Source organism: Mustela erminea, chromosome 13 (assembly GCF_009829155.1).
Source record: "Mustela erminea isolate mMusErm1 chromosome 13, mMusErm1.Pri, whole genome shotgun sequence".
NCBI classification, from domain to species: domain Eukaryota; kingdom Metazoa; phylum Chordata; class Mammalia; order Carnivora; family Mustelidae; genus Mustela; species Mustela erminea.
In genome coordinates this window covers 86984152-87008751 of record NC_045626.1, presented here as the reverse complement: position 1 = coordinate 87008751, position 24600 = coordinate 86984152, and the positions used below count along the sequence as shown (strand labels likewise).

Genomic DNA, 24600 nt, shown 5'->3' with positions numbered 1-24600 from the left:
GGATTACACCTGGACTGAAAATGCCTTCTTTGGCAGGGTGTGTGTGTGTGTGTGTGTGTGTGTGTGTGTGTGTGTGTGTTATATGTAGTTTCAAACATGGATTAACTTCTTGTTTTCATAATTTTTTAAAAAATGCAGTGTTTGGGGCACCTAGGTGGCTCAGTTGGTTAAGCATCTGACTTGGGTTTCAGCTCAGGTCATGATCTCAGAGTCATGGGATCGAGCCCCGCATTGCCATCCACACTCAGCAAAGTCTGCTTAAGACTCTCTCCTCTGCTGTGAAGTGTGTAAACCTGGCGATTCACAGACCTGTACCCCCGGGGATAAAAATATATTATATGTTTAGGGGCGCCTGGGTGGCTCAGTGGGTTAAAGCCTCTGCCTTTGGCTCAGGTCATGATCCCAGGGTCCTGGGATCGAGCCCCACATCAGGCTCTCCGCTCAGCAGGGAGCCTGCTTCCTCCTCTGTCTCTGCCTGCCTCTCTGCCTACTTGGGATCTCTGTCTGTCAAATAAATAAATAAAATCTTTAAATATATATATATATATATATATATATATATAAAATATGTTTATAAAAAAAAATTTAATTTAAAAAAAAAAAGACTCCTCTCCCCCGCCCCTCCCCCTGCTCTTGGAAATAAATAAATAAATATTTTTTTTCCTTTTAAAAGGCAGTGTTTTAAGACAAATTTTATCTCCCAGGAATTGAAAAAGCAAAATGGGGCTCCGTGATACCACCACCAACCTGACCAGGAAACCACCCTGGCACTCAGGCCCTCCCCTCAGGGTTATACTCACTTGGTCTGGGCCTGACACAGAGCGTTGATGACCACAGACTTGCCCCCTCCGGTGGGCCCCACCACCATGGTCGTGTGGCGGGTTAACATGGTCTCGAACATCTGGACCACTTTATCCACCTGTGGGGCAACCATTGGCAGCTGGGGTAAAATTTTTTTTTAAAAGAAACAGCTTTGTTGAGCTATAATCCACATACCATATAATCTGCCCATTCTGAGAGTGCGGTTCAGCGGGTCTTAGGACACGCCCCGTGACCCTGTTCAATTTTAAAACATTTTAATCCCCGCCCCCCACCCCCAAAACTCTGCATTCATTTGCCCTCTCTTCCCAGCCCCTCCCCCAGCCGCGGGGGCCGCTCATCGGCTTTCTGTGTCCGTGAACTTGCACCGTCTCCATACGTAAACGGAATGACATGAACGGAATCGCACAGATCACAGGATCTGCAGGCCTTGGCGTCTGGCTGCTCTCGCTTCGCATGTTCTCAGCGTCCATCCGTGGGTCAGAACGGATTTCTTTTTTGTGGCCAAGGACTACTCCATTGTGTGGATGTATCGCCTCTGCTTCATTCGCCCGTAGATGAGCATCTGCGTGGCTTCTGTTTCTGGGCTCTTACCCAGACATCATGTAGGAGTTCTTGCGTGGACCTACGTTCTCATTCCCCATGGGGGTACGTAACTCTACAATTAACGTCTTGGGGAACTGCCGGATTGTTTTTCCGTTGCTGCTACATCATTTCACATTCCCTTTCTAAACCAGCAGCTCTAGAGGAAAACGTCAGGGTAGGAAAGGTGCGGTGACCGGTACCTGCTGCCCCCGCCCCAGGCCTCGAGGGAGCCTGACACCCTGAGACAGCCCGACCAGAGGCGGCCATTCTGGTCCTGCAGCCTTAGGCATTTATACCCTCAGCAGAACACGCTGGCAGTGATTTTTGGCTTATGGACAACATATACAACCTTACAGACTTCAGATAGTAAGAATCTTATCAGTAACATCTAATTTTTCTTCTAAGTGGGACTGTGGAGAAAGAAAAAGCTGGGGTGGGGAGAGAGCACGAGATGGTGGGACCCCAAAACGAAACACTGAGTCATCACGTTATACCAAGAACAGCTGGAGGGCGGTCTGTACATGCTGCGGAACGTGACTGGGCCTCAAAAAGGAAGGTGATTCTGACACCTGCTAAAACATGGATGAGCCATGAAAACATGCCGAGGGAAATAAGCCGGTCAGAAAAGGATGAAAGCCGCAAGATGTCACTTACATGAGGTCCCCAGTGGAGTCAGATTCATAGAGACAGAAAGCGGGGCAGGGGGGAGGCAGGTGAGGACCGGGGGCTGGGGAGGGGCTGGGGAGTTGCTGATCAATGGGGACAGAGTGTCGGTTTTGCAGGATGGAGAAGTTCTGGAAACCTCTTTCACAGCAATAGGAATATACTTCCCCCAGCTGAACTGTACAGAAAACGGGTAAGATGGAGATTTTTGTTACGGGTACTTTAGCATAATAAAAAGAAAAAAAGTCAGGGAAAAATGCTTAAGATGGTCCATGTTGGGTGGATTTGACCACATTCAACTTTTTCAACCAGGAAGGACCCAGACGACGCCCGTGCACTCGCTTACCTGGACAGGTAAGACGACGTAGCCGCCCTCCTCCAGGACCTGCTGCACGGCGTCGTTAAAGTCGGGGTAGCGGACACGCGGGCAGTCTAGTCCGGGAAACAGGTCGGAAATCAAACCAAGGAAGAGAGGGACGTCCTCAAAGACGAACTTGGGCAGATTCATGTCTCGAAGGGCCCTCATCAGCACCACATCCTGGACGGAACGCAAGAGACGCCTTCGGAGATATTTCCGAAAGACCCAGGGACTAGTCTAGAAATCCTCTTATGAAATAGGAAATGAAGCTTTACATCAAATATAAGACATATAGCGTTGCATGTACAGAGGCTAGAGGACCAGGGAGCCTGTGGACCACAGAGCAGCCGAGGTCTGCTTTGGAGTAAGTCCCATGCTTTTGTGGCAAAGCAGGAAAAAAAAAAAAATAGCCAAAACTTGTTCATGTCTTCCTGAGAACGGGGTTGACCCCCACCCCTCCACCCCACCTTCCTGCAATTGTGAACTGGTTATTACCACTGAAGCCTCAGAAACTGGTGCTGTGAACACTTTCAACTTGACCTAGTAATTAGTCAAATTGAAAAATAATAATAATAATAATAAATAAGACACCTAATTAAGGCCAGCAACCAAATGAAGTGACAGTGAAGACCAAAGCTTTCCGGGGGGATGATAGCATAGCCCGTCATCTCATCCCCACACTCGTTCGCTGCCCATGAACCGCACAGAGCCCTGGCAGACGCGGGCGTGCGCGGCCCCCTACCTCTTGAAGGTCAGAAGAGCCTCTCTTCAGCTCTCCAGCCATTACCAACACGGACTTCAGGGCTCTCAGTCCAAAATCATAGTGGTGTTGCTTGGAGAGCTGCTCCCGGGCCAGCTTATAGAGGACGGTCATCTTTTTGGCCAGGGTCTTTTGTGATCAAAAACAATGAAAAGCAAAGAAAGACAATGACCCGAAAGCAACAGGACATCATTCTACAAAGAAAATGGACATGAAGCTGTTCAGATGCAACTGATCCATTAGCAAACAGACCTTGCCTCTAAGGGCAAGACCTTGGCGGGGGGGGGGGGGGGGGGGGGGGGGGGGGGTGGCGCAGAGATCTTCATTTTCAACAATGACAAATTAGGCACTAATTTCAAAGAATGCAGGTCTTACCAAAATTTGAGGAACTCTCTTTGAAAGCGGAGGAAGATCTCCAGTGGCTTCGTTTAAAGACTAGAACCCATCCAACTTTTTAAAATCATAGCAATCACACTCTAAAAATGTGATTTCTGGTTTTTTGGACCTGAACATATTAAATCTTTTCCTGGCGGCACCTGGGTGGCTCAGTCAGTTAAGCATCACAATTCATGCTCACTCGTCCTCTGTTTCTCTCAAATAAATAAATAAAATCTTTTTTTTAAAAAAAAGCTTCTCGGGGGCACCTGGGTGGCTCAGTGGGTTAAAGCCTCTGCCTTAGGCTCAGGTCATGATCCCAGGGTCCTGGGATCGAGCCCCGCATCGGGCTCTCTGCTCAGCAGGGAGCCTGCTTCCTCCTCTCTCTCTGCCTTCCTCTCTGCCTACTTGTGATCTCTATCTGTCAAATAAATAAATAAAATCTTAAAAAAAAAAAAAAAAAAGCTTCTCGGGGCACCTGGGTGGCTCAGTGGGTTAAGCCTCTGCCTTCGGCTCAGGTCATGGTCTCAGGGTCCTGGGATCAAGCCCCACATCAGGCTCTCTGCCCAGCGGGGTGCCTGCTTCTCTCTCTTTCTCTGTCTGCCTCTCTGCCTACTTGTGATCTCTGTCAGATGAATAAATAAAATCGTTAAAAAATAAAAAGATAAATAAAGAAAATTTTGAAAAGCTTCTCTTGCAACTCATCTTTCAAGACAAGTCAGCCCCTCGCAGACTACTGATGGAGCCACCAATACAGACGACTACTTCAAGGATTCAAGGTCTGCTGCTCCCTAAGGATGATGTGGGGACTAAGAACCAGAGGTTCCAACATTCCTATTCAAAATCTGGACAAAGTGCGAGCAGTAAGAGCCTTTAAAAAAAAAAATTTACGGGGGCGCCTGGGTGGCTCAGTGGGTGAAGCCTCTGCCTGAAGCTCAGGTCATGATCCCAGGATCCTGGGATCGAGCCCCGCATTGGGCTCTCTGCTCCGCGGGGAGCCTGCTTCCCCCTCTCTCTCTGCCTGCCTCTCTGCCTACTTGTGATCTCTGTCTGTCAAATGAATAAAAATAAAATCTTTAAAAATTACAGAAAAGAGGGTGCCTGGGTGGCTCAGTGGTTAAGCCGCTGCCTTCGGCTCAGGTCATGATCTCAGGGTCCTGGGATCGAGTCCCGCATCGGGCTCTCTGCTCGGCAGGGAGCCTGCTTCCTCCTCTCTCTCTCTCTGCCTGCCTCTCTGCCTACTTGTGATTTCTCTCTGTCAAATAAATAAATAAAATCTTAAAAAAAAAAAATTACAGAAAAGAAACCTCACAACCCTTTGTGTGGAAAGTATTTGCTATTTTGTATGTTTTTCAGAACCTTCTAGGAAAATACAGGAGCATACTTTTTTATACATAGTTTAAAAGATGATAAAGGACATTGGGAGTGTGTGTGTACGTGGTACGAGGCTAAGTGAAGGAAGCCCATCAAGGATTACATACGTATGATTCCATGTACAGAACATTCTCGAAGGGACCGGTTGTCATGACCGAGAATGGCAGGGGGTTGCCAGGAGTCAGGGCCGGGGTGGGAGCCCGGGAGGGAGATGTGATACCAGGGAATGACAGGAAAGACTTTCTTTGTGGTGATGGCCCAGTTCTGTATCCTGATTGTGGCTCTGGTTACAGCACACGGCCGACAAAATGTTCTAGAATTCTGCATACACACGAGAGAGAGAGAGACAGAGAGGATACAACATCTGATGGAATCCAGATAAAGCTTGTACCTGAGCTGACAGCACTGTGCCCTCGTCACTCTGACAGCCTGCCTTGGAGGGTGTAAGATGTCATGGGGGGGGGGGGGGGGTTGGGGGAGGGGCAGGTGGAACTCTGCACTACTGCTGCCACTTCTGGAGGGTCAAATGACTCGAAAATGAAACTTACAGTTTTAAAAAGACAGGAGGAGAGAGACAAAGTGTAAAAAAAAGAAGAAGAAAGAAAGAAAGAAAAATTAAGTCACACAGAATGCAAACTTCCCAAGTGCCTGGTCTGAGCGCAGAGCCAGGGCCGTGGGAGGGCTAGGCCCAGCCAGGCACTAAGGAGGCCTCACCTTGGCCCAGAGGAAGCCCTCGGAGAAGAGCATGATCTCGCAGATCTGCTGCAGGTCGGGCACGATCACCACCACGGGCCTGAAGAGGGCCTTCACCGACTCAGGCAGCTCCGTGCGGCCCGCGTAGCCTGGGTTCATGGTGATGAAGATGCCCATCTTCGGGTCCAGGGAGATCTCCTGCCCTTCAAACTGGAAGACGATTGGAAAGGAAGACAGTTACCACCGCGGTCAGGGGCCCGGGGGTGCCACGGCGCTGTTCGTCTCCATGGGTCTGCGGCAGAGGCCACCGTCTGACTCCCTTCCATTTCCAGGAGTTAAACGCAGCGTCCTCGTGCTTCTGACCCGAGTGTTCTGGGGGCGAGCCCTGCACACCCCCACCCAACTCCGATCCGAGCCAGGGTCTGTGCGCTTGACAAGTGGCCGATGCGGGGCAGGAGCGCAGCCTGGAGCTGTCCCAGATGCCCCTTTATTTTGAGTTTCTTCAGCCAGTTTCACCTGTCCCCATTTCTTTCTCTAAGATTTTACTATTTTGTTTTTTTCACTGGTTCACCAGATAGAAAAAAGATAGAAAACGGTGTTTTTTATGAGGCACAGACTGCCTCAGTGACTAGAGGGCCACCTAGCAGGTCACGGATGCTCCCCAAGGGAGGAGGACACTGTCCTGTCTGCCAAGCCCACAATGAGACCACCCTCACCCGCTCCCTGATATCCATGTGGGGCCTCAATTGCCTTCTGGAGATGATGGACTGGCCTGTTCTTAAAACCACAGCTTCTAGAGACGCCTGCCTTCTAGAGTCTGCCTTCGGTTCAGGTCATGATCCCATGATCCTGGGATCGAGTCCCTCATCAGGCTCCTTGCTCAGCAGGGAGGCTGCTTCTCCCTCTGCCTCCTCCTCCCCCTACTTGTGCTCTCTCTGACAAATAAATAAAACCTTAAAAAAAAAAAAAAAAAAGAAGCGTCTAGAAACCTGAATGCACTGCAGGTTCAATTTCCTTCCCTCAGAAGTAGTAAGCCCGGCCCTAAAATAGTTCAGAAGAACCCATTAAAAGAAAATGCACCTAAAGCCTTTATGGGAATCCTAAAAATGTTTAATGGGATCGATGTTTAATGGGATCGAGATTATGTTATCTCTTAACAGTGAGCCACACTGAGGTCTGGGAGAAAAGCAGGCAGGTCGCCAGGGCCATGGAGGCACCCGCAAGCCAGTCCCCACCAGCCCAACCCAAATCTGAAGGCTGAACTTTTCCATGAGGCTCTGTAGGGCCTTGGAGGATAAAAAGGCACTTTCGGACACAAAGGAAGGAAGGACAGTTTCAGGCAGAGACACATGTGCTGTGTCTGCAGGGTGAGTGGCGTGAAGGTGACAAAATGCGGGGGGGGGCGGGCAGCAGAGCACGTTAGGGTCCAGGGGGCCCCAGTGCAGGGACGTGGCCCCGCCACTCTGGTCCCTTTGGTCAGAGAACCCACTTCTGGGCTATCTAAATTATGTAATAAGATCGTGTTTCTCCAAATTCTGATCTGGTCTCCTCAGCTGTAACTTAATAGTCTTATCAGCTCGGGTCTACAAATACGTCCTCGGAGGGACACAGATCAGAGAGCGCTAAAAACTTCTCAAATCTGCCTCTTCATTAAAAATGCTACTCGTTTTGGGGCACCTGGGTGGCTCAGAGGGTTAAGCCTCTGCCTTCGGCTCAGGTCATGATCTCAGGGTCCTGGGATCAAGCCTCACATTGGGCTCTCTGCTCGGCAGGGAGCCTGCTTCCTCCTCTCTCTCTCTCTCTCTCTGTTTGCCCCTCTGCCTACTTGTGATCTCTGTCTGTCAAATAAATAAATAAATAAAATCTTAAAAAAAAAATGCTACTCATTTTAATCCCCTAACTTGGCGAGGCAGGAAGGCAAAATTTTGTGTTTATGTGATAACAGCCACCAAAAGACATTTTGACTGAATGGACCACTAATCCTGAACGCTGCCTCTTTCTCAAACTTGGGAAGTGACCCAGAATATTTTTTTCCTTTAATGGGGGCTCTGTCCATCCCTTGAGAACACTGCCTCCCCTGTCCATAGCGGCTACTACTTCTCTGTCTGGAATTCACTTGACGTTCTAGAACACTGCCGTCCCTGATTCTCCAAGAGGCTGATAATTTGGGGGAAACCCAACCATCTCGATTCGAAAGCAAAAATCTGTTGAATCGTCATTTGAGATTTCTAAGGTCCCGCGGCCGAAGGTCCAGCCCGGAGACCGTGACGGGGCGGCCCTCACCCGTGCCCACCTGGAACGTGCTGAGCTGGTGGATCAGGGCGCTGCGGATCGTCTGGATCTGAGATGAGATTACGGACAGCACCGACGCGTCGATGCGGTTGAACTCATCAAAGCAGCCCCAAGCCCCACACTGGGCGAGGCCAGAGAAAATCTTCCCAATGGCCTAGCGTGAATAGGGGGGGGAAAAAAAAGCACAAGGGGTATTTTCATCTTTAAAATCGCACACGATGGGGCACCTGGGTGGCTCAGTCATTAAGCATCTGCCTGGGCTCAGGTCATGATCCCAGGGTCCTGGGATCGAGCCCCACGTTGGGCTCCCTGCTCAGCGGGGAGCCTGCTGCTCCCTCTCCCACTCCCCCTGCTTGTGTTTCCTCTCTCGCTCTGTCAAATAAATAAAATCTTAAATAATAAAATGAAATGAAATGAAATCGCACATGAGACATTTACGGATAAATTGCCTAAATTAAAACAAGAGGGTGAACATCAGGTTGGCAGAGAGGCAGCCGACCAACCACCCTACTCATGGATCTTTCTGGCAAGACCGGCGGGACCCTCATGGGCCAGCTCTCCCATTCACAGGACTTTACCAATGTAAGAATTTTCACGGAAAACTCCAGAGTTCTGGCTCCTCTTGAAATACTGGAAAATCGGGTGGCTCAGTGGGTTAAAGCCTCTGCCTCTGGCTCGGGTGGTGGTCTCGAGGGTCCTGGGATCGAGCCCCACATCGGGCTCTCTGCTCAGCAGGGAGCCTGCTTCCCCCTCTCTCTCTGCCTGCCTCTCTGCCTACTTGTATGTCTCTCTCTCTGTCAAATAAATAAAATCTAAGGAAGGAAGGAGGGTAGATAGACAGAGAGACTGGAATATCAAGCCGCAGCAGGTCCATCTTCCCCGGTGGTAATCTTAACCACAGTTAGGAAGTGGTGCCCCCCAGCCAAAGCCATGCCCTGCCTCCGGCCTTGGCCTCCCCTCACTCCTCAGCGCCCCCTACTGTCTGCACCTGCCGTTGTCCTCACTTACTGTACCTAGGCGGCTCTGGTGACCTTTCAGTTTGTGATCTTTGCTCTACAAGCTGCTGCCAAGGCAGGCACGGGTGAGATCGGAGACTGAGGGTGGCAGCACGGGTGAGATCTGAGACTGAGGGTGGCAGTTTCTTCTCTGCGCTCTCTCCTCCCAGCGGTCTCCCGGAGAGTGTGGGCCGCGGTGCCTCCCCCCGCATCCCGCGCTCCGCTCTCGGCCATACCTTGTAGTCCATGCCTTCCCCGCAGTTGGTCACAACACAGAGCAAGCCCAGGGCTTTGGCCAGGTCCTTGGTGGTCTCGGTCTTGCCGGTACCCGCTGGGCCCGCAGGGGCGCCCCCCAGGTACATGGACAGCGCCTGTGAAGGAGCCAAATAAAGCCGATGTGGTCTGAGTCACATAAGGAAACAGGTGCCATTTCCCAAACCCTGACAATATATGCGCGGTACACATGTGACAATGGACATGTCCACACTCACCCTTCCTGACAGTTGCTATTTTGTAACATTTCTGTTTTTCCATTTGACCTCCACCGCTCCCTCCCCTCCCCCCGCCCCATGCCGTGATACAGGGACCAGCGTACCAAGGACTAAGCGACACACCGGAACGGGTGCCGACCCTGAGGATGAGGCCCCAGTCGTTCCCAGAGACGAGGCCCGTGCACACACGTACATCTGTGCCGTACAGGGTTAGCCTCCCCACGGAAAGTTCTGGCCCTGTGTCTCCAGATTCTAGGAGTTGATCTCAAAGCCCGTGGAATGTCGTGAGAACCGTGACATCAGGCCACGTGCCACCAGCTTGGCTTTCTGGAGGGGCTGGAAGCTAAAGTCGGCCGTGCAAGCCATCGGTCGTTTCTGCATGACCAGTCCCCACTGGAACCCCCACACCCGCATCCCCGGCGAGCTTGCTGCGTGGTAATGCCTGCTGCCCGCAGCCACACGGCCACCGCAAGGGAGAGTGCTGTCTGCACGAGGACACCGCGACCGGGAAGTGCGGGCCCCAGCCTGCTCGCTGCCCACCACCTCCTGCTGCGGGTTTTGACCTGTATCCCTTTGCTAGGGTAAACCACAGTAAGGACCTCAAAGGCTTTGCTGAGTTCTGTGAGCCCTTTCAGCAAACTGGTAAGCCTGAGGGCAGTTTTAGGAGCCGCCTGAACCGGTGACGGCCCCATCCCAGAGGGTGGCAGGTAGGTCCTACTCCGAGTTCAAACTCGTTTACGGATTTTGAACAGTGGTGTCCCTTGCTCCTGGCACTGGTTTCCTGGGGCTTCCCTAGGAGAGTCCCACCAAGCGGGGGCTGAAAACACCAGAAATGCATTTGTTCACGGCACTGAGAGCTGGGAGTCTGAAGTCGAGCTCTTGCCAGGGCCGCGCTCCCTCCAAAGCTTCGAGGGGGGTTCTTGGCTCTGGTGGCTGCAAGCCTTCCTTGGCGTGGGGCCACCTCGCTCCAACCCCTGCCCCCAACTTAATGTCGTCTTTCCTGTCTCTCTGCGTCCTTTTCTCACGGGACACCAGACAGAGGATCTGGGGACCCTAATCCTGGATGTTCCCAATCCTTCCCTAATTAAATGGACAAAGAGCGTATTTCCAAAGACAGTCACATCGTGAGGTTCCGAGAGGACATGAATCAGGAAGGAGGGACACCGGTCAACCCAGGGCGGGGTCTGCAGGCAACCCAGTCACCCTTGCAGAGCAATCCAGAACCAGGGGCCGCTGGTCAGCGCGCGGTCTGGGTGGCCAGTCACCTGCGTGAGAGTCAGGTAGATGCGGTCCGTGAGCGGCGTGATGACCAGCCTCCCGTTCAGACCCATGTACTCGTAGCCGTAGCTGAAGGTGCCCGTGCACTGCCGGATGTTCAGCTCGTCCGGCTCCCGGTCCCAGTAGAACCGCAGCTGACTCTCCCACTCAAACTCCCGGGCCTCGAGAATGCTGGAAGGGAAGAGGAGGGGAGGGGGGGGGAGGGGAGGGGAGAGGCGGGGAGGGGAGAAGAAAGGCGGTAGAGGAGGTCGGAGAAACCGCGAGGCCATGCCGGGTGGGGGACACACGCTGTGACACGCCGGGGCCCCCGGGGGTCCCTACCTGCTTCTTATGAAAGAGTCTACTATGTCCCTAGCGTGCACGTCGATGATGAGGGCCGTGTTGTATTTCTTTCTGTCGTTTTTGCTCAAGGGCATGGTGATCCGCGTGACCAGCTCGTCGATCTGCCGGTGCATCTTCTTGCCATACTCCTTCATGGCCTGCTTCTCCCCTTTCTGCACTTCGTGGAAGACGTCTTCCACCTCCCAGGTCCACCACACCTGGCAGGCGGCCAGCACCACCATCCCCTGGTACAGGAGCATCCAGTCGACCCTAAAGGAGAAAGCACGCCGGTTCGAGATCTTTCTCCAGGGACTGGCGCCGGACCACAGTCCCCGTCAGAATGGGTTTCTTTGATCTGGCACGGGGGAGGCCCAGGGAGGGCTCGAGGTCAGCAAACGGCAGTAACTCTTCCAGCTGGACGGGAAAACGGCAGGCTGACGGCACGCACACGTGAGAACATTCGAGGGGACAATGCAGGAAGATGCTAGGTCCCTTTTAAAATATGCCTGGACAGGTTTGCAGAGGGACCGAATACTATGGGCATAGAATAAGAATGCTTACATTTTTAAATTCCAACAAATTTCATCATCTCGGACCACCCCGCCCGTTTGCCTATTACAGCTTCCTGGGTGTTACGTACTACTCTTTTCTCTCCCACACACGCCTGACCAAAGTGACACACACGTAGGGGGAGAAGGGACTGTGGTGGCTGTTCCTCCAAAAATGTCAGCTGACAAAACAAGGTGCTCTGCACCTTGACTGTGCCACTTCAGAATTCTAGGCAGCAAGCCTCTGGGTCAGTGGATAGAGAGAAACCCAATCTTTAAAAGCTGCATGGTAGGGGCGCCTGGGTGGCTCAGTGGGTTAAGCCTCTGCCTTCGGCTCAAATCATGGTCTCAGGGTCCTGGGATCGAGCCCCGCATCGGGCTCTCTGCCCTGCAGGGAGCCTGCTTCCTCCTCTCTCAGCCTGCCTCTCTGCCTACTTGTGATCTCTGTCTGTCAAATAAATAAATAAAATCTTTAAAAATAAATAAATAAATAAAGGCTGCATGGTACTCTGGAGTCTGAGGCTGCTGCAGTTGCCCTACTCATGTCTAGTTAAGCTTCTTCCAGTTCCTTCGCCAACACAAATAATACTGCAGGAAACATCCCTCTACACCATTGGGCAATGTCCGGAGATGTTTTCAGTTGTCTGAGCTGGGGGTGGGGTGGTGGCAGGGGCTGCAGATGGTGCTAACCATCCCCCAAGTCACTCTGGTCTCCCACAGTAAAGCATTATCCAGCCCCAAATGTCAGCACGGCTGAGGCGGACAAACCCGGCTCTCCATCTAACCTGAGGCGTCACGGTTGCTTCTAGGCTTGCAGAACAGAATCTCAAAAAGCAAAACAACTAGGCCTAAGAGAGCACTCTTTGGGTAGATTATTTTAATAGAAACGATCAAATTACTTTTAAAGGTTGTAGCAATCCTTATCCCACCAGCAATGCATAGCCCTGCCCTTCTCACCGCGTGCTCTCCAGCACTAGGTATTATCGCTTTTTTAAATTTTTTGCCATTCTGAAAGGGGTGGGGGACAGTATCTAATCTGCTAAGTTGCAGATCCCCAAGACGAACAACACTCTCTTCTTTTCATATTTTTATTCGCCATTTGGATTTCCTCTACAGAGATACAAATTTCCAAAGCTGAGAAGTGCCCTGAAATACACTTAGGGCAAGGTTTTGTTTTTTGGTTTTTGGTTTTCCTGGTTTTTCTATATACTTGAAAAATAATGGGCCCAGAACTCTAAGTTCCAATCCAGGAAAAATGACCGTGAATTACTAGCCATTACCTTGATGACACACCATTAATGGCAAAATAAATTTAAAAGGGTATTTAAAACAATGAAAAGATTAGGCTTTGCCATCTTGTTTTAAAACTGTCTGGTGTCCCCCAAAAACCTACATACTGCTTATGGTTGTGGTCCCTACACACTAGAGAGAGATAATGAAGGTGATGAGGGCTCTAGGAAGTCAGAAATCAGGAGAAGCAGAAGCAAACTTGACCAGAGAAAATAAAGTGACTCAGAGCAGAGCTTAGAAAGAACATGACGACATCTGGCAAATCCCAGGACACTGGGTGCTTTTCTGGGGCTGCGTACCCCTGGGCCCGTCTTCTCGGTGATGCCAAAACGTTTCTGTTCAAACAAACCATTATGTTCATTTCAACTAATCCTGCCTTTTGTTAGACACAACTGTGGTCCTGTGAGGAGGAGGGACATTTGGGGAGGAGGGGGTGCCGCAGACACTTTGGGGAGCCTTCCCTTACTCCGTCTCCTATTGACCACACCCTGCGACACACAGTGATCCCCCAGCAAAGCGGTAGTTACGATGTAGTTGAAACTGGCATCGGTGTAAAATTCATCTGATCTGGGAGCATGAAGGAGACCAGAACACGCAGCGATCGCTACTCCTGGGGCCCCGCGATCTGTCGGTCCAGAGCATCCAACACGGGGATTAGCTCCAGCAGGAGCCCGATAAATAATGGCTCAGTCCACGAATATAACTGATAACCCATGCCAGACACACCTCCTCCCCGTCCATGAGAGTTCACGGTCAAATATCTAAGAATTCTGCAGGCTGGCGTTCAGACCACTTGCCATTATTCCGCTGGGGACCCTGAAATCAGCCGGGGTGGGAGTCCTTCCACCATGAGCACCGGTCAACTCTCTGAGTCAAAGCTTTCTTTTCTTCCTTTTTTCAGAAAGCCAGTTTACCCACACACCACTGAGATCTGTATGTACCTGACTACAGGACACTAACCAATCCTTACGGTACCTTAAAAAAAAAAAAAAAGAAGGATCCCAATCATCCAAATTCAAGGCCATTTTCTAATAAGTTACTAAACTGGATGTTTCCAGTGCATGAAATAAAAAAAGGCAGTGTGTAAAATCAAAAGGATGAAAATAATAATGGATGTTCTGTGTCTGCATAAAGGCCCCCCGCCGACTTTCCTCCTGGGAATCCCACCTACCCCGGATAGAACTCGTCATCCGAAGGTGCTTAACGTAGTTTGCAGCCAAGCGTGTGCGGTAAAGCTAGCCCTCCTCGCCGCGAGAAGCAGGCATGGCTCAGGCTCAGCTCGATGCCTAGATGCTTCTCGGGCCACAGAAATCAAGGCACGATTGAAAACGCTTAATATTTGAGAACGAATTTACTCCTTAACCTACACACAGATGAACCCTCCCCAGGACCGGGTTTCTGTTGGGTCACCGGGTCAGTGGTTGGCTCAGAACCCCCAGGGAGGGGGTGCCTGGGTGGCTCAGTCGCGTAAGCCTCTGCCTTCAGCTCCGGTCATGATCTCAGGGTCCTGGGATCGAGCCCCGCATTGGGCTCCCTGCTCAGCAGGAAGCCTGCTTCTCCCTCTCCCACTCCCCCTGCTTGTGTTCCCTCTCTCACTGTGTCTCTCGCTGTCAAATAAATAAATAAAATCTTAAAAAAAAAAAAAAAAGACTCCCCCCGCCCCGGGGAGGAGCTTATAAAATACACAGAGGGACCCACCCCCAGAGTTTCTGGATGGAGTAGATTTAGGGGAGGGCCCCCAGGTATTGGCATTTCTACCAAGCTCGGAGGGGGGGGTGCTGATGCTGCTGGTCCAGAGACCACCAACACCTTTTGCAAAGTCCTGAGTTTGTCTACGGCTGTACCACGCCTAATCTCGTCTGATCTCAGAAGCTAAGCGGGGTCGGGCCTGGTTAGTACTTGGATGGGAGAAGTCCTGAATTAGGTGATCCTTGAAAGACAAACAATGCATGGACCAGCTTAACTACTGCAAGGAAAGAAAACTTCGTTCAGAACATCGCCTGTTCTACTCCAAGCCCCAAGTATTCATTCATCCAATAGGATTATTCGTATGAGAAAGCGACCTGCGTTCCCAGTCGCGACCCTACCTGCTTCTGTCTTCACAGTATCTAAAGATAGCCTCTTTGGTGATCAGCCGGTTGGTCCTCCGCATTTCGTTCAACACGGCCGTCATCCAGTCCTCCACGCGCCCCTCGGCCCGGATGACCTTGCGGAACTCCATGACCTCTCCTTCTGCCGAGATCATGGCAGACACCAGCTTCTCTCCATTCTCCCCATCCTGAAACCTCAGCAGAGCGATGTTGTCGTACATCTGCAACACAGCGGGACATCCGCCTGGTGACACGGACCTTGGTCGCACGGGGGAGACACCAGGACGCAAGCACCAAACAGGGGTCCATGCCGGGTGCCCGCGTCTACCCCCTCACTGTGCAAAGGTCTGTCTGGGGTTAAAAAGCAAGAAAGGAAAAGACGACGCACTCCCTGCCCACACCTGGGGTTCTAGGGCATTCGCAGGTGGGGAGAGGGGTCTGGGCGGAGAAGACGCAGGGCAGCCTGGTGATTCAACACCGCGGGGCTGACAAGTTCGACATGTGCTGGGATCCCCCCATGGCCCTTCTGGGTGACCTGGGGCAAGCTGCAGCTTCTCTCTCGGCCCAAAATAGACATAACTGTGGCACTTCCAAGATGAGGTTGGAAGGGTCAAATCGAACAACGTGCGAGAGAGGCCGCTTGGCACCTAAAACACTGGCCGTCTGTTGCCAATCGTCACTGATACTGGTCAGAATGCTGTTCAGAAAAATGAGTCCTTCAGGACCCAGGATAGAAGACAAGGCACTCTACAGAGCAGAGAGGAGAAGCTAGGACAGCAGGCTTGAAACGGTAAAACCAGAGGTTTGCAAAAGGGTGCCACGGGTAAATGGAGTACTTCTAACACACATTTTTCTCAAACAGTCAAATATCTGTTCATGAGAGCAGGAATGAGATATAAAACTCCCCTTCGAGAAAGGAACACCTGCGACCCGAGATGTGAATTGTAGCTTAAGAAGGACATCAGCATTCACTAAAGGGCAAGTATGGAGCTCTGTGCTCGATCCCAAACAATTGCTTGTTTGGAAGGAAGGCGTGCTTCTTCTACGACCCCAGCTGGGCCCTCGGGGGGCACAAGGCAATGTCAGGAGAGGGTTCTGGTCTTAACTAGAGAGCGATGCTCCTGGCTTCCAGTGGGTAGAGGCCAGGAATGGCAAGGAGTGTCCCCGGCCCCCAGCACACACACGTGCATACACAGCAGCAGCCGGCCAACTCGCGACACTGTCAAGGCTGGGAGCCCCTGCCTCAGGCAGATACTAAACATAGAGCTTTGACCTGCTCCTCCAAGATTCCTTCTGGCCATGCTCTGGCTGGCTACCACCAGAGACGGTTTTGTGCGTTGTCTCCGGCTGCTCGGTATTGTTCACAGGTATGCGCACGTTTGTGTCCAAGGATGCAAACTGGAAGGAATCCCAACCAAATCCTGACAGTGGCTGCCTCCCAAAACGGGAGGGGGAGCTGTGATAGGGAGGGGGCAAAGAGTGTGGCAACCCCATAGCTTTGTTTCACAAAGAGAGAGGAACAGAGAGAAGCAAGGGAAAGAGGCAGGGAGAGACGGAGAGAGAGGCAGGCAGGAGGAGAAACAGGCTCCCGGCTGAGCAGAGAGCCCGATGCGGGGCTCCATCCCAGGACCCTGGGATCATGACCTGAGCTGAAGGCAGAGGCTTAACCCACTGAGCCACCCAGGCGCTCCACAAACTCATTTACTCTTAATAACAACTCCACTGAAGCAGGTAAGTCTTGGGGCTATCCCCACTTAGGTAAGAAACCAATGCTCAGGGGCGCCTGGGTGGCTCAGTGGGTTGGGCTGCTGCCTTCGGCTCGGGTCATGATCTCAGGGTCCTGGGATCGAGACCCGCATCGGGCTCTCTGTTCCGCAGGGAGCCTGCTTCCCTCTCTCTCTCTGCCTGCCTCTCTGCCTACTTGTGATCTCTGTCTGTCAAATAAATAAATAAAATCTTTAAAAAAATAAAAAGAAACCAATGCTCAGGGATGACTGGGTGGCTCAGTCGGTTAAGTGGCTGCCTTTGGCACATGGCATGATGTTGGAGTCCTGGGATCGAGCCCCATGCTGGGCTCTGCTCGGTGGGGAGTCTGCTTCTCCCTCTCCCTCTAGCTCCCTCTCTCTCAAATAAATAAATAAAACTGAAGCAAAGAGAGAGAGAGAGAAAGAGAAGAAGGAATCAAGGAAGGAAAGAAAGAAGGAAGGACCAAGTCCCAGAGAAGTTAGGTAACTAGTCAAAAGTCACACAGCAGGTCTTTGCGGAGCCAGGATTTGAACCCAGTCAACCTGGCTCCAGAGTCCCATCCAGTATCACCCTCTGCTTCTTAGTCTTTGTTTTTGGACTTCAGAAAAAGAGCAGCAAATAACAATGGAATCTTTGTATAGTTTCAGACTCCGCGGATTTCATCAGATTGACGTTTCCGATCAGAGCCCAGCAGCGTTTCCCAGCCCTGGGCCTCGGGGAATAAGCCTCCCTGGAACAGCATGGGCAGCCGCTCCCAGGGTGTGGGCGTGGGATCGGGGGGGCCCACCTTGATCATGTGCTCCTGGACGCAGAGCGGGTCGCTGTTCCCCAGGATGCTGAGCAGCTCGTCGTCGGAAATGAAGAAGAACCTGGGGAAAGCGTTTCTCTTGGAGTCTAAGTAGTCGTTCAGGCTCTTCTGGCATTTCTCCAGCCCCTCACTGATGTGCTGCAAGTCGGCCAGGCGGTTGGGGGCCTCACAGCACCTCTTGATCACCGGATCCTTCAAGGTCTCGGCCATGATCTGGGTGAGGGCAAGAGGAGACACTCCTAACCAACACGAGCCCAAACCATAGCCTTTTTGGGGGGCCAAGGCAGCCTTAGGGTCCCTAGCACCTCCCAGTGTGCTGGAGATAATTTACTTATTTCTGATGTTAATGTGTTCATCCTCGCATTAGAAGGTCAGCCCGTGGGGCGCCTGGGTGGCTCAGTGGGTTAAGCCTCTGCCTTCGGCTCAGGTCATGGTCTCAGGGTCCCAGGATCGAGCCCTGCATCAGGCTCTCTGCTCAGTGGGGACCTTGCCTGCCCTCCACCCTGCCTGCCTCTCTGCCTACCTGTGATCTCTCTCTGTCAAATAAATAAACAAAATCTTAAAAAAAAATCAGTCTTTGGTGATTTTTAACCTCTCTGGCTCTGAGGTATCCCAGGGGCCAGCAACAGTGTCCGTACGTGGAAGGCCCTCAGTCACCCTTCCTGGGGAGAATGAAGCCGGAAGCTCCACTCTGGGCCACAAGTGTGTCCCGGGACTGTCCCTCCAGCACTCTTCACCACGGTGGCACACAGAGGGGATGGTGAGGGAAATGTCCCCAACATCCAACAACAGGAACCTGGGTCTGTCGGTGGCTGAAAGTGATCCTTTCCGTGTTTATGCATAGAGATACGTGCCAAAGTGGTTAACTTTTTTTTTTAAATCATTATATGGGTAAGAATGATAATACCTTGTGGAATATTTACTTATAATTCTTATTTATATGTTTACACAGGAATAAACAAATTCTGGAAAGATGGCTATTGACCTATCAAAATGGTTATCTGGGGATTATAGGGGATTTTTTGCTCTTTTTAATAGTTTCTTAATTCAGGGCGCCCGTGGGTTAAAGCCTCTGCCTTCAGCTCAGGTTGTGATCCCAGGGTCCTGGGATTGAGTCCCCCATCGGGCTCTCTGCTCAGCAGGGAGTCTGCTTCCCTTCCTCTCTCTCTGCCTGCCTCTCTGCCTGCTTGTGATCTCTGTCTGTGAAATAAATAAATAAAATCTTTTAAAAAAATAGTTTCTTAATTCTTCAATAATAAATATCCATTGTATGATTTTAAGTTTAAAAAAAAAAAGCTTTCAGATTGTTTCATGGTTCACCTCCCCTTCCAATTGAGGGTTTTGAAGGGACGGGGGGTGGGAGGTTGGGGTACCAGGTGGTGGGTATTATAGAGGGCACGGATTGCATGGAGCACAGGGTGTGGTGCAAAAATAATGAATACTGTTATGCTGGAAATAAGAAAAAATAAAATAAAAAAAAAAAAAAAAAAAAAGCTTACGCAAATGATAAGGAAATATTATCAGCTCTAATGGATAGCGGAGACCCAAACACAAACCAGCCCCTCCTAACGAGAGAGAGCACGACACCACTGAGGCACCCCAGCTTCCAAGGCAGGTGGCTCCGGGTTAGGACCCTCGCCCCACTAATGGCCAGGGACAGCGATGACCGGCACAACCCCTTCCGGGAAGGACTTTAGAACGGGCAAGACTCCTTCACGGGCAATTTACTTCCCAACAGTGTCTCATGAAATATTCATCGTAAATGTGGAACGGGCAGGAGGCACGTGCCTGCACGTGATGGATGAAAGCCAACAATTCCTCTTAGAACGAGAGGTTTCATTACAGCAATCAACTAAAGTAACGTCCAGCCAGTCACTGTGACGTTTTATAAAGCCACCAGCATCTTTTCTCCGGTGTCATAATACGAAATACCTTTCTCATAATACTAAAAGAAAATTAGAAGAGGAAATTATATAAAACATCGCTGTCGTTCTGTTTTTTAAACCCATGGGCACAGAAAAAAAAAAAAAAGACTAAAGAAATATACATCACACTAAAGTGGTCACATCAAGGTCATGGGACTCTGGAAGATACTTTTTTTTTCCCAACCTTTCTACATTTTCAAAGCTTTTTAACCACATATTACTTTTTTAAGATTTTATTTATTTATTTGACAGAGATCCCAAGTAGACAGTGAGGCAGGCAGAGAGAGAGGGAAGCAGGCTCCCTGCTGAGCAGGAGCCCAATGCAGGGCTCGATCCCAGGACCCTGGGATCATGACCTGAGCGGAAGGCAGAGGCTTTTAACCCACTGAGCCATCCAGGCGCCCCAGCAAGTATTACTTTTATAATGAAAAATCAATATAAAAAAGTTTCAGTGCCATGTGCCGGAGGCTCAAAACCAAACAGAAATCTTAACAGATGAAGGTTCTATGTGATGATTTAAAAATTCAGAATTAGGGACGCCTGGGCTGGCTCAGACAGTGAAGCATGTAGCTCTTGATCTCAGGGCCCTGAGTTCGAGCCCCATGTTGGGTGTGGAGGTTACTTAAAAAGGAATAAAGAAACTTAAAAAAATTCAGAAGCTACTTAATAGACAAAATACTACAAGCAGAAACATAAGTAAATGTATCTCAAATCACTGTCCTCTCACAACTAAAACAGAAACCGGTCACTTGCCCTTTTAAATATTCTATCGATGTTGTCAAACTTCTTTGCCTCATCAGGAAGCTGTGAGCGGATATCTCCACCGATAAAAATGCTTTCAAGATACATCCATTTTCTCTGAACCAACATCCAAATCTGAAAGTGCACAATGCAAAGTCAGCACAGGTGTGGAAGGCAAACTGCGACCCTAAGACAGGACAGATGTGCAGCGGCACAGGTCACAAGTCTCCCCAGGCAAGATCAGAGAGCGGGCGTGCACACTCTTTCCCAAATATACAAGAATGCTGGAGAAATCATAGCTAAGTATGGTAAGATACAAAGCCCCACACAAAAGCAAAAGAAAACTCTCTGCACCAGCCCAGAACAAGAAAGAAACTTCTGGTTGTAAGCAGAGGTGGGAGCCCTGTTACCCAGAGGAACAAAAGACAGATCGTTAAAAAAAAAAAAAAAAAAAAAAAGCCCAGACAGGGGCGCCTGGGTGGCTCAGCTGGTTGAGCGTGTGACTCTTGGTTTACAGCTCAGGGTGGTGAGGTCGAGTCCCGCATCAGACTGTGCGTAGCTGGGAATCTGCTTGAAGACTCTCTCTCTCCCACTCCCTCCGTTCCTTCCCTCCTCTCTAAAATAAATAAATCTTAAACATGAATAAAATGATGAATTTCACATTACGTAAATTTCACATCCATTTAAAAAAATTTTTTTTAATAGTGAAGAAAAAGAAAACAGTGTTATATCCTACCTAACGAAAAGTAATGGACCCAAACAAGCAAGCAAAGGAAGACCATGCTTGAGAGCGGGAGAGGGCCCGGGCTGCCTCCCTAGCCCGTGAACCAGGGCTGGTATCAACCCAGCCCAAACTCAGGTCTGTGGCCTAACAAGGCCCTTGCCCCTCATCTGGGAGGGAAAAAAGAACGACAGCCACACAAAAATGGTGAGCTGGGCCTGGGCCACTCAGAGAGGTCTGGACTAGAATTTCCCACAAGAAGAAAGCACCAAGCACCTAATAATGTAAGACCTTGTTCAGCACTGTCCACTATGACAGGCGGACTTGAAGAAACTGCAGAAACCCTTGAAAAGTGAAGCCAGCAGAGGCAAAAACAGATCCCACAGAGAAAAACCCACCACGGAGAAAGTCTCACTCACACACACACACACACACACACACACACACAGGAAAACTGGAGAATAAATATGGAGAAACCTGAAAAGGGCATTAAACATGTTTAAATTCTTCCATTTTGGAAAGGAGGTGACCGTACCCAGACAACAAGAGCAGGACAGTATCCAACAAGAACAGGGGCAGAGGAAAGAGACCCAATGAAGGATCACAGAAGTTACAAACACATTGAAAACGTTGAAAAAACATTGAAATAAAACCTCAGGTTGAGTCTCCCAATCATGTGCACACACACCCCCACCCCCAAAATAAATCAAGCCAGAAAAAGCGTGTGGGAGGGTCCTCGGTGTCCGAGCACCAAATATTCTCGTGTGAAAGTGCTCTCCTGCTTTCCTCACCTCAATGACTTCCCCGATGAGAGAAAGCGTTTTCTCCCATTTGTGAACTGTCTGCAGAAAAGGCCCCACGAATCTGCTTCCCGAGATGCTTTGCAAGTTGAAGGTGTTGTCATCAAGGCTCTGGATGATCTCGTCAACAGACCCCAAGATATAGCCTCGCTCCTGGGTGCCTTTGAAATACTTGACCACAGTAAACTTCATACTTTCCCACGTGTCCAGGATTTCCTTCACCGCCTGGTCGGGAAGACAAAAAAAGAGAGGTTCGGGCACAGACATGGGAAAAAAAAACAGAACTCCCACCCAGTAGCAGCTTCCTGAGGCCGGGGCAGTTTTCCAGGGAAATAGATATTCCATCACGGCGACCCCAACACCAACTGACCAAGCACCAGCTAGGTGCCCAGTGAGCACGGCGTATACAGGATCGCCTTCCCGTCCGCAAAGCGCCGTAGCAAAGTAAGGACAATTATCCACAGTCTAGAGATGCCAACGGGGTACCTGGAGACATGACTCAGCTTGGCCAGGTCACTCAGCCCCAGAACCAGGGTCTAGATTTCCTGGCCCCACTCCCTGCACACCTACATGATCCTGCCTGTGTTTGCCGCGAAACAAGAGAATCCGATTACAAAGGGATGTGCCCATTAATGATTGTATTTTCAAAAGCCAGCTGTATCGATATTTCTGTGTGTGCTGTGTGCATGTGATGCATGTGTGTGTTTGCATACGTGTGTGTGGTGTGTGCGTTTAGGCACATGCATGTGTCCGTGTATGTGTAGGCTATGTACACGGATGTGTGTTTAAACCTGTGTGTGCGACTGTATGTATAGTACGTGTACATGTGTATATGTCTGTGCATGCCTGTGTCTACACACTTTTAAGTATTAAAGGACATACACTGAAATGTTACTAATAATTACCTTCAGGTGATAGAATTTTTTCTTTAAGATTTTATTTTTTTATTTATTTGACAGACAGAGATCACCAGTAGGCAGAGGGGCAGGCAGAGAGTGAGGAGGAAGCAGCTCCCCACTGAGCAGAGAGCCCGATGCGGGGGCTATATCCCAGGACCCTGGGATCACGACCTGAGTCGAAGGCAAAGGCTTTAATCCACTGAGCCACCAGGTGCCCCTGGGTGGTAGAATTTTAAGTGATTTATTTTCTCAGTTTTCTCCCATGAGCATCCATGGATACATTTATAAATGCACTGGAAGAAAACTACAATTTAGAACAATAATAAATATAACCAAGGCAGAAACCATATTTGTAAAGCTAACACATTCCTTATTACTCAAATACGAGTACTAAATGAATGTTTTCCCCCTTTGCATTAAAAAAAAGTAAGTCTCCAGGGGAAGCCTGGTGGCTCAGTGGGTTAAGCATCTGGCTTGACTCAAGTCATGATCCCAAGGTCCTGGGATCGAGCCCCATGTAGGGCTCCGCAAGGAGCCTGCCTCTCCCTCTCCATCTGCCCCTTCCCACCGCTCATGCTCGCTCTCTCAAATAAATATGTGAAATCTTTTAAAAATGATAATAATTCTCTGGAAGTAATAGAAGACTCCATGTTAATTACACTGAAAGTAAATGAAATAAAAATAATTCTCTATTCTCAACTGTTTTGTAACTAAAAACGGTCTTACTTTCTCAATGGCGATCTCCTTGACAGCGGCCGTTACGATCTCGTTGAGCACGTCCGTGTGTTTGTGGAGTTCCATAGCAAACATGTTTTCCAAGGTGAACGTCTCCGTCATCTCAAAAAACACGCCCGTTTTTTCCATAAGCTCTTTCCAATGCCTGAAAGTGCAGCCACGTTAAAAACCTTTATGCTTTCTGGACAGAGTGACGAATTTAATTATTCCCGCTTACACCCCAGGACAAATCCCACTATAAATGAGGGCACCCTTGGAATCACGTTTCCTAGAGTTTTCCAAAAATCCATCCAGCTTCCAGAACCCAGGAAACTGCCTCCAGCAAGATACCCACTTAGAGGTCTCGTCTTCATGACCATCGAAGGAAACAGGCAGCTTTTAACTTTTGGGAACCTACGTCCGTCACGTAGCCTGTGGCCCAGGGGAGCAAAGGCCATGCTCCTGCCCACGGGGACTGCACTGACTTGGGGGCACGACTGGGACACGACACAATAGATCCACACATTGAATAATCACCTACAGCCGAGAGCAAACCAGAGTACAGAGCCAGTACGACAGGGTCTGCCGTGGACGGGAGGGCGAGGGCAGGCCTCTGTGCCCACAGCCGCTCTGAGCCCGATCCGGCCTTCTTTCAAGGTTCACATTTGACCTGCGGGTGGGCCTTTTTCAATAGTTCCATTTACATGGAATGCAGGTAATAAAGCAGCTAAGTGTGGTGCTAGACCAGCTTCTAGAATGCAGGTAACCAGCATATAAGCTGTAAGCACCAGATCACTGAATTTTTTGGTAAAAATCTACCCCAAAGGAGGGTTCCTGGGTGGCTCGGTGGTTGAGCATCTGATTCTTGATTTCAGCTCCGGTCATGATCTCGGGGTCGTGGGACTGAGCCCCTTGTCAGGCTCTGAGCCCACACGGAGTCTTGCTTGAGATTCTCGCTTGAGATTCTCTCTCCTCTGCTCCTCCCCCGACTCCCACACTCTGTCTAAAATGAATAAGATCCTTTTTTAAAAAATTCACAAAAAAAAAAAAAAAAAAAAACACAAACCAGAAATAGCCAGAAAGGAGACTCTACTATTCCTCCTCCCCTGTCCCAGGCCTTGGCCAGGAGCTATTAGGAAGTAGGGGTGTCATAGCCCAAGTGGGGGGTGAGGGGGATACAGGTGCACAGCATGGATAACACCGGCTCACCAGAGAGAAGGGGATTCCCTTTCCAATTTCCCTCCACTCCTACGATTATGTCAAGGAGAGAGAGTGTCCGCTCCCTGCTGCCGGCCTGTGACACCTCCTCCCCGT

The 24600-nt window shown here is 50.2% G+C and overlaps 1 protein-coding gene across 4 annotated transcripts in view; it reads right to left on the bottom strand.

Moving 5' to 3' along the window:
• Positions 1-24600, bottom strand: part of DNAH10 (dynein axonemal heavy chain 10) — a 136906-nt gene that overhangs the window by 57760 nt on the left and 54546 nt on the right. For all 4 annotated transcript variants that reach the window (XM_032309801.1, XM_032309799.1, XM_032309800.1 and 1 more), the window contains 13 exons: positions 23299-23452; positions 21665-21898; positions 20165-20287; positions 17466-17699; positions 14930-15153; positions 11005-11274; positions 10671-10854; positions 9151-9285; positions 7921-8073; positions 5649-5837; positions 3168-3314; positions 2414-2605; positions 801-919 (listed from right to left, as the gene is read on the bottom strand). In XM_032309801.1, the coding sequence (XP_032165692.1) occupies positions 801-919; positions 2414-2605; positions 3168-3314; positions 5649-5837; positions 7921-8073; positions 9151-9285; positions 10671-10854; positions 11005-11274; positions 14930-15153; positions 17466-17699; positions 20165-20287; positions 21665-21898; positions 23299-23452 (2358 nt within the window). The remainder of the gene's footprint in view (positions 1-800; positions 920-2413; positions 2606-3167; positions 3315-5648; positions 5838-7920; positions 8074-9150; positions 9286-10670; positions 10855-11004; positions 11275-14929; positions 15154-17465; positions 17700-20164; positions 20288-21664; positions 21899-23298; positions 23453-24600) is intronic.